General features: G+C 45.5%; 2 protein-coding genes across 2 annotated transcripts; one reads left to right on the top strand and one right to left on the bottom strand.

Annotated features, from left to right (window-relative positions):
- Positions 1-2,010: 2,010 nt before the first annotated feature.
- On the top strand, positions 2,011-6,242 carry LOC111082866. Its single transcript, XM_041592491.1, is given in 4 exon segments — positions 2,011-2,854; positions 2,897-3,078; positions 3,080-4,165; positions 4,233-6,242. Coding segments are annotated over 4 exon segments (3,690 nt in total). The 5' UTR covers positions 2,011-2,265; the 3' UTR covers positions 6,066-6,242.
- A 328-nt stretch (positions 6,243-6,570) lies between these two features.
- On the bottom strand, positions 6,571-7,809 carry LOC111082883 (ficolin-1-like). The gene is made up of 3 exons (XM_022379117.2): positions 7,724-7,809; positions 7,093-7,658; positions 6,571-7,039 (listed from the first exon to the last, which is right to left on the bottom strand). The coding sequence occupies exons 1-3, from the start codon at positions 7,799-7,801 to the stop codon at positions 6,892-6,894; spliced, it is 792 nt and encodes a 263-aa protein (XP_022234809.2). The 5' UTR covers positions 7,802-7,809; the 3' UTR covers positions 6,571-6,891.
- Between the last annotated feature and the right edge of the window lie 2,202 nt (positions 7,810-10,011).

Raw genomic sequence — 10,011 nt, 5'->3', positions numbered from 1 at the left:
ACACTTCCGCAGCAGCTCCTCTTTTGTCGGACAGGCAAGCAGGCAGGCAGGCAGGCAGCTTGGCTTGCCTCACTGCGCTCCAAGGACCCAGAACCACTGCCGAGAACGCGTACGAGGACGTCAATGGACGCCTTGTTGAATCACCAATTTCATATTTCAATTACGCCTCACCGGACTTCGAGAGGGAATATACTTGTACAAGGCAGTGTGTGTGAAAGTATCTGAAAGATAGTAAAATACTGCCAGTAGAAATTCTGAAAGAGAGACAGCGCATCTTTATTTATTTACCTTATAGAGGAATGTCTAGGTTCTGGCATGTTTTCGGTCTTATAGATAACTAAAAAACAAAAAGCTTGTAACAGTTAAAAAAGGAAACTTCAAATGAAAAGAAAAAATTAAAATTATTTCTAAAGCAATACAAAATGTATGCAAATAAATAGTTGATAGTTAACAGCAGAGCAGAAGACACTCGCATATTTTTAATTTTGTAGTTGCCTTAAATAGTTAATAATTATCGTTACAAGAGGTACATTAATTCCGTTCAAAAGACTCGTCTCAGGCTCTCTGCCTTCTAAAAATTCAGACATTAAAGGCATTAAAAAGTGCACCATTTAAATCACCTTCATAGAATTTATATATCCGAATATTTAAGTTTCTCTTGTTCAGTGTTCATAATTCCTTTATAATTTATTTTTCAGCCAGTGTTGATTTTTTGTTTGGTGCAAAAATCTACACTTACGCATTCTGAATCAGTCTGAGCCATCATACCCTTTCACCCGTTTTCACACTTTTGGCCAAGTACATTTTCTGGTGCGTTTTCGCTGAGTGAAGACGAGCATTAAAAATATCTGCGGTTCACTGCCACTTGCATTTCCACTTCCACTTCCATTGCCAGGCGGCTGAGGCTGAGGCTCCTCTCACTTTTCACAGAGCGAAACAGAGCAGACTCGAGGAAAAACTCTTGCACAACTACCGCATTTCACTCTCGAGTTACTCGCGGAGTAATTCAATTCAATTTCCGACGTACAAACCATATTAAAGTTATTGAAAGCACAGTTCTCTGAGAGCAAACAAACAGACAAAGGAAAATAGACAGAGCAAGCGAGAGAGCGAGAAAGAGAGAGAGCCAAAATGGTGGAAAACCTTTTACTTTTTCAATTTGTTGTCTAGACTAAATCGCAAAGAACAAGAAAAAGAGAGTGCCGGTGGTGCCCCCTTTTTGCAGGGGAAATATGTATGCCACGTGGCTATTAGCAAATTGAAATCTGTCTATTTAAAGGGAACAATAACGGGAGAGAGAGAGAGAGAGAGAGAGAGAGAGCGAAAGACAGGACTCACTGCTCATCATCATCATTATTGGGAAGACCGAAATTTTTGTCACCTGAGGTTACTTTCTCCCCACACCCCTTCAAATCTTTGGTTTCCCTTTGGATTGTCATTGCTTTTTGGCTGTGATTTGCATAAGATGGCAAAAATGGCACACAAAAGTTTTACCATTCCCGAGCCATTCCCATCCACAGCTCCATCCAAACGACAAGTTGCACAAAAATGTTCCAAATACGAGTACGAGTACGAGTATTATTCGTGTGTGATTTTTATTGTGGCGCTACTGCAATCCACTGGGGTCTTGTTAGTCGTGCTCGTATTTGTATTTGCTGTGCCAAAGATTTATGCAACGAGGATGTGGCGAAATTTTTCGTTTATGAGATTTTAATTGCTGTTAAAAATTTAAGAACATTTTCAGATTTCTGATTTCTGTGTGTGTGTAATTTTTTTTTGGTTCTAACTTTACTTTATGCGTTTTCTTTGGAAATTCTTTCGCTGTCGTAGCTCTGTTCTATGTTGCGTTTTGATCTCTTTACTATTCTGCGCTCTGTCTCTTGTAGAAATCTAGAATTTTCCAAGTCAAATTTACCTTTTCTTGTAGAAGTGCTCAGAGTGTTTTTCGATCATAAACATAACTAAAAAAATGACTACCTGTTGAGCATGTACATATGTATTCGCAGGTCGAATTCGTTCCTGGAAGGTACGCGAAAAACCCCCAATTATATGCGCAGCTGCTAAAGGAGATTACCTGATTGATCTGCGCGGATTAGCGGATGGTCATAAATGCATTTTGCCAAATGCCAAATTGTATGTACCTAAATCCTCAACGTACAGAAAGCTACCTGCCATTGCTATAAGAACCGCTGGGCAAGCACACAACCAGCACAGTTACAAACTGGAACGTCTAACGTAAACAACGAGCAGTGAAATCCAACAACAATGGTTCTAAGCAATTCCACACCCAACCAGAAGCCGGCGGGCAGCCACCACGAGCTCATGATGGACACGGCGGCCATGAATAGCGAGGATCTGAGCGAACTGCTGCAACTGAATGCAGAGATTGAGGAGCAGCGGCGTCGCTCCAGTCGTCATAGCAGCGATGCCTGCGGCCTGCTACGGGCCACCATGACGCGAGAGGAGCTCTTTGAGATCTCCTCGCTGGATGATGATCGCTTTTTGAGCGCCCTGGAGCATCAGAATTCGTATGCGACGCCCACCAAGTCAAGGGTACCGATAACCGACCTGGATCTGTCCAGCATTGAGAATCTCATGAAGTACTTTGACGAGGAGGTGCCCGTCACACCCACCAAGTGTGCAGAGGCCGACAAACTGGTTGCCTGCTCCGGCAAGGTGGCCAGTGCCATTGCCAAGCTGGCGAATCAGCAGCAGCCCGAGATGGTTGTCAGTCCGCCCAAGCACAAAGTGGATGCTGGCAAGATAAAGATAAGCGAACTGAAGCAAAAATACGAACAGCAGCAGCAGCAGCAGCAGCAGCAACAACAGCAGCCAGAGACGCCGCAATCATCCGGCAGAGCAGGAGGAGCAGGAGGAGCAGGAGCAGGAGCAGGAGCAGGTGCAGCCACCAAGTCAGCGGGTAAATTGCCCATGAAAGTGAAGGAAATGGCACAGCTCTTCAACTCGAAGATTAGCCAGGTGATGCGACGCGGCGAAGAGCCACAATATGTCCAGCTGCACAATGAATGCTCGCCCGAGGCCAAGCCCCAGCCGCAGTCGAGATTGGAGCCGCGACAGGGGCCCCTGCCTGGTGGCCGAGGAGGTCTTCCGTGAGCTGAGTGTGCGGGATAAGGCGTTGCTGTTCAACCAATTCGTTGGGGATATGGCAGCAAAGCATCCCAAATTCACGGCCCATGCGGCGGATCTCAAGGCAAAGGTGAAGAAACAGATGGCACGCGGCGAGGTGGTGGCCGAACAGCAGGCGAGTGTCAAGCTATTGGCCAAGGAGCTCGAGGCAAAGTGCATACTAGAGCCGGGCACACCACCGCGACCAGCAGGAGGACTATCCAGCACATCAAGTTCACCCAATGAGCGTAGTTCAGCTGTTGAAGAGACAGCAGCAGCTGGCACCACCACCACCAGCTGCACCTCACATTTCCATGTGAGCACACTGACGGTGATCCTGAAGCCCAGCCCCGAGCGACGGGCACCACAGCCGCGACCAAGACGTTGCCTGGAGCGTGGCCAGAGCGAGAGTCAGGGGCGTGAGGGCTCACAGAAGCGAAATCTCGCCTCCATACGCAGTGTGCTGCCCATCGAGGCGTTTGCGCCGCCCAAGAAGATTCGACGAACGCGTCAGGAGCGACATCAGATGTTTTTTCAGAACGAGCCGCTGGAGAGTCTCTTCTACAGTTGGCTAAGTGCCGAGAATGGCGTACAATTCGACATTACCTGCGCCTCCAACAGCGAACAGACCATCGAGATTGCCCTGGAGGAGGAGAGTTCGGCTGGTCAGGCGCCGCCAGACCTGACGGCCACATCGATGGGCGAGGTAAGCCAGCGATCGGCAGTGGAGCGGCTGCTAGAAGAGGCCATAGCCAAGCTGGAGCTGGAGAATAAGGAAAGGAAAGAGTCCAGCCAGTTGGAGGTTAAGGAAGTGGACACAAAAGTGGACACGCCCACAGTGACGCCACGCAAGGTGAAGCGCCAGGCACCGCCGGTGCCGGTGCCAGTGCCAGTGACAGCGCCAGTGACAGCGCCAGTGCCAGCGCCACGTCCCAGTTTGAGTCAAACGCAGTCCACCTGCGCCATGTCGAGCAGTTCTTCGAGTCGCAAGCAATCGGATGCTGAGGAAAGTGAATCCGGTTTGTCTACTCTACCAAAGGTAAGTGCCAGCATGCCGATCATTCCACTGCGAGCATCCCACACTAACATTTATTTTATTCCCAAAGATAACCAGCGATGAATCTCAGCCCGAAATGCAACAGGAAATGATGCAAACGAATGACTTTGACTTTGCCAAGCCGCAGCGTCCGCCACGCAAGAAGAAAATGCGACGCACACTCACCTGGAAGAAGGAGAACTCCATTGTGGAGGCCACGGCCAATGCCATTACCTCCACGGACTCGGATTCGGACTACAGAGCGCCAGCAGCACTGGCAGCACACACCAAAAAGAAGACACCCCCGACTATCCCAATCCCAATGCCCGAGCAGAGCTACATTGAGCTGGACAAGTCGCTGATGCGGCAGGTGAACTCGCCGCGCAAGATCAAGTCTGCGTACACGCTGACGGTGATGTCGTCGCCGTCACCGAATGCGGACAGCGATCAGTCGCCGGCACAGACGCCAAGGCAGTCACTGGATCAGACCATGATGAGGGATAGCTTCATCGATCAGGGCTTTGAGACATGCTCGAACGATGCCATGGATGGTGGCAGTCCCCTCAGACGTTCCTCCGTGGGTACGACGGGTGGCAAGCCGTCGGGCTTTTCGACACCCGTCAAAGGTCGCCATGCAGTGAGTCCTGCCCAACAGCAGCTGTTCAGCCCGATCTTGACGCCCGCACAGGACAATAGACCGCGACGCAGCTCCTTGGCCATGCAGGTGATTCGAGAGGATCATCCACTGGATCTAGATGATACGCCCAGCTCCCCAAGGACGCCCTGCAGCGAGCGGGAGTTCTTTGCGAATGCACCGACAGTGGAGATGAATTCGTCACAGGACGAGATGCCGGCACCCAAGCCCAAGTCAATGTTCTGGTTATCTGCTGGAGATTTTACCGTCTCACTGGAGATCTTTCACAATACGCCCGAACGTTTGGGTCTGCTGTACGAGATCTTCACGCAGAAGAGCTGGGAAACGAGGGACATGGCCTTCGGCATCGATGCGCACAAGTTTACGCGAGGCGGCCGCCAGGAGGCCAAGCAATCGCTGCCGGAGCGTCCGCCCAGCGTGCAGGGATGCTCCCACTATTGGTTCGCCAGCGGTGACCTGGCAGTGCCATTCAGCGGCAAACTAATGGCCGGCGAGAAGGTGGAGCGGCTGTTTGAGTTCCTGGCTGCAGAGCTGAACGATCAGGCGGAGCTGCGCTTTGGCGTGGATCATCTGGAGTTCAGCTGCGTGCCCGAGTTCTGGCCCACCACCCAAAAGTACTCCATCGAGAGCAGCTACAGCATGCTGGTGGGACTGCAGACGGGCGCCAGCAATGGACTGGAGGGACGCAGCAAGTACGCCTGGCCGAATATGGGCAGCAATGCCAACAACACGATCAAAACGAGCGACCTGGACCAAACGGAGTTCGAGTCGGATAGCTTCAGCAACAACAGTGGCAGCGGCAGTGGCAGTAGGCTCTCCTTCTCCCCGGATATGTTCTCTATGGACTACGAGGCGGTGCCACTCGATGAGCTGTTCGCCAAGGCGGCTCCAGTGGTGCGTTCACCAGCCATGTCCATGCCACAAATGATGCAGGTACTGAAGCAGCAGCAAACGAAGCTTAAGAATGTGGAGGAACGGATTCGCAGCTATTCAAAGCCATCGAATCTGTCGAATGACTCGCTGGAGCATTGCCGCAACACGCCCGAATATGTGAAGAAGCTGCGCTCCATTATCCGAGCCATTGACAACATTGGGCGGGACAATGGCTTCCGCACCTGCTCCATGGAACAGCTGGAGAGCTTCATGTATTTCCTCAGCGAGTACGCGGATGTTTGTCTGGCCAACTGCAGCGAGCATATGGACAAGATATTGGACACACTGCTCGATCGTCGCTCTGTGGAGGTCTGATCAAAATATGACGGGGGAAAAAAACAAAACAAAACAAAACAAAGCCACACCAAACCTCATTTAATTGTAATATGTATATCTTTAGCCATTAAGCATTGTCATGCAACGTAGTTTTGTAAGCAGCAACATTTAATGTTACAAATATTGTATTTTAAATAATAAAACTTTCAAAGAAAAAGTTAATGCCAAAAGTTTTCAATTTTAATGATTAAATTAAATTACATTCCACATCCATTGAAATTGCATACCAGCCTTAAATGTGTTCTGTGCTTATAGAACAACATTTTTTAGTTTATTCAGTTTAATTTATTTTATATTCAGCTTATTTATTTTTCAATTGACGTAAGCAAAATATAATTAATACGACAGTAAAGATTTATGGATCCAAGGATCGTACAAAACACTATGCATCAGCAGCGAAAATTAGGATTGAGCTATGGCGGAGCCAACGATATATATATATAATGGAAGAATATTTTCATATAAGTATATTTTATTTATTTCAGACATGGAACTACTAAGAATAAAACATTTGGCAAACATATAAATAAAATATTGCAATAAACGGGCATGCCAATGTACATGAGTTTTCAGAAAAGGGAAAATGGTGTACGAGGGTTGTTCGAAAAGGTTTCCAAAGATTAAAAAGTGTTGTATTTAAGTGAACAATAATTCTGGTCAACAGGTTATATATTTATAAGGCGCGTAGAGTACAGAACGAAGAATGGATTATGCTATGAATATAACCAGATTAAACAACTGCCTTCGTGACTTGTATTTTTGTACGAATTCATAAGAATACGTTGTATGTAGTTTAATATTTATTTTATTTCTTATTAGGGCAAGAGCACTTTGGACGAACCATCATTTGCATTGCTTTATAAGAGTATTCATATCCGCGCCAATGGTACCAATATATCCCCCCAGTCCTCATGATATCCACGATACCATCCACATATATGCCGAAAGGCTGACTGAAATGAGGAGAGTTGAGGCAATCATTAAAAGACAATATATATAGACATACCTATGGCTACAATCGTTGTGCCACCAGGGACACATTTGTTCCGCAGCACAATTTCTTCCATTCGCCCTTTGATCGTTGTCCCTATCGTAGGTGGTGAATTTCTGGTTCTGACTGACTCTCAACGAATCACCCGCATCTCCAGTAAATCTGCCCAACGCGGACATTCGATATTGATCGTTTTCACTTTCGATATGGAACTCATCGTATTTGGCATATCTCGTGTTCCCCTCGAAGTCCTCCAGGTGTACGTATAGCTCTTGGTTCTGTGACTTTGTAATGGCGTGCAGCTTATCCAATCCTATGAAGAAGTCGCCTGCGATGTCACCAAATCCTCTCTTGTACCCATCCCAGTCGCGGAAGAAATTCAGCTCCTTGTTGGTTCGACGGGCGATCACAGTCCAGCCAGGACCCGCCATCTTTGCATTGCAGAACACTGGGAAGGGATCTAGTTCCCCTACCTGTATTGTATATATACCATGGGCACTGGAATCAATAGGACAGTGTCTATACGGACCATCCAAATACAATTCTTGAATATCAGTTCTGTCCGTTTGGTTTATGACACGCTGTAAGAAGATTTTTGTTTGCTAATTTCCTAATTTCCATCTTATGAGTACACTCGAAACTTTACCCCTTCAACATCCGCCAATCCTGTGATGCTTTTGCAGAGGAAAAACACCAGCAATCCGTAGATCCACTTTGACTGCATTATAACCAGCTGAAAACTGACTGGAGAGTGCCGTGGAGTTCGTTTTATATCGTTTTCTTATCTTAATTTGACGAGAATTTTCTTATTGCCCAATTAGAATTTAGTGTTTTGTGTTTTTTTGGCACAAATACTTAATACATTTAACAAACCCGTAAACGTAGAATACTATATATAATTATCTTATCACTTAAGTTCTTAAAAATCAACATAATTAGACTGCTCGAGACTACTTTTGGGTTGTATGGCTGTGTTCGAGGCAGCCGCTGGCAACAAGCTCTTTGCGCTAATCAGCACTCTTCATTTAAATGCATGCTCGCCTTTAGTTAGCTCGCTCGACCACTAATCGTAGATAATGCCTTGCTGTCGGAGCATAGCCCGAGTGCATATCGTGGGTGGTCTGAGTGGCATGCATTGTCCTTGGGATCGGGGGTCTATAACTGCAGATACGAATTGCTTTTTAACTCGTTTTTGTGGAATTTATTCAAGCGGGCGGTTTTCCGCACACAACAGGCTGATTGGGTAGATATTATTGCCAATTGCCATCTTACAAATTTAAAAGAGAATACATATTAAAAGCATTTTTAAAAATTAAACAAATATTTTAGGTGAAATAAATAAATAAAATAAATAAATAAATAAAAATAAAAAAAATGCATTAAACAAAATAGTTTGCAGTAAAATATAAATATAAACATTTAAGTAGGGTTTATTCAGAAATGTTTTTACAAGAAGAATATTCTGTCAATCCAGATTACAAATCTTCCATTAAAGGGGTAACAAGTAAAACTGGGCTAACTGGGACCAGGTAAGGCCTTTCATTTGGCTGCATGCCACCCACGATTAGAGCCACATTCGTGGTATCCATGGCCATTCGACGTGCACTTAATGTACTCCTCAACCAGCAGGCTCTAGGGCCGTGGCCTTCATCTTGAATGCATCCTGATAGATTGTGCGCCTGTACATTTGGACATCGTGAAAGTTGCCACCTCCGCCCATAATAATTTGCTTGTTCATCTTGTAGACTCGATCAGTACTCCTTTGTCGTAGCGAATTCCAATGACACAGGATCCCATGGGTATGGGCTTTTCTTCTGTTCCAACGCCAATGAAGTCGTGGAGTACCGTGCTGGCCCTTTCGTAGTCTGGATGGAACATTTTTATAGCAACTGACTTGAATGTACCTATGGTGTACCTATAGCTCTTGGGTCTGTGACTTTGTAATGGCATGCAGAAGTCACCAAATCCTCTTTTGTACTGTAAGTAGATTTTTGTTTGCTATTTCCTATTTAAAATGTATGATTTGCTGTGTTCCTCATTTCTTATGCGTGCAACCACAATATGGCACAGCGGAACGGGGCAGGGTACAACTAGTTATATATAATTTTGCACCCAAAGAACTCAAAAATCCACTTAGAAACAAAAACTAACTTGAAAATAGCATGCGATAATTGTTTGCCATTTTTATTGTACAGCCCAAAAGCATGCAACAGCTTTTTGACTCTTTAATGTGTAGAATTTATGTACATACATATGTATATACATACATCCATACATATTTGCTAATATCAGGTTAGGTTAAAATGTTTTCTAGTGAGATGAATAATGTTTCAGATACATGTAGTTAGGGTGTAGATTTTATTTATTCCTTTTGGAATCAATTTCTGTTGAATTTCTTGGTTTTTATTTCCTAATCTAGCAGTGGCAAGGCACGCCTTTCTTGTGAAACAACAAATCCGCTTGATCGATTGATAAATTTTTCACAAATAATCATAAAAAAAATTGCCAGAACTGTGACTAATATTCGCAACGTTTAGATTGATCCGCCGGCTGTATGATGATACTGTCAGCACTGATAACCTACAGCACTGTGGGTAGCTTGACTGTTCCGTCTTAAAAAAAAGTAGTGTAAATATATGGTATGATAATTAACTGAAGCAAGAGACTTAAACTATACGTTCAGAAATCATACATCAATAATTATTCCTGTATGTGGGCCCTTGGATTACCTTTTACAATCAAAGAAGAAGTCTTTTGTGGCAGCTTAAAACTGCTCCATCAGCCTCTTGCCTCGAGAGATGTCCAATCCAAGGCTGACTATTTGTTTGCATTGCGCATACGCCACGTAGGAGATGAGGCAAAGGCAGGCAGGCCAGGCATCACGTAAGCAGCAGAAAAGGATTTCTGCCATGGCAACAATGTTTGTGCAATTGC

This window comes from Drosophila obscura, unplaced genomic scaffold, assembly GCF_018151105.1.
Source record: "Drosophila obscura isolate BZ-5 IFL unplaced genomic scaffold, ASM1815110v1 contig_179, whole genome shotgun sequence".
NCBI lineage: Eukaryota > Metazoa > Arthropoda > Insecta > Diptera > Drosophilidae > Drosophila > Drosophila obscura.
Note: the sequence above shows the minus strand (reverse complement) of the source record. Positions and strands in the feature narration are given on the sequence as shown.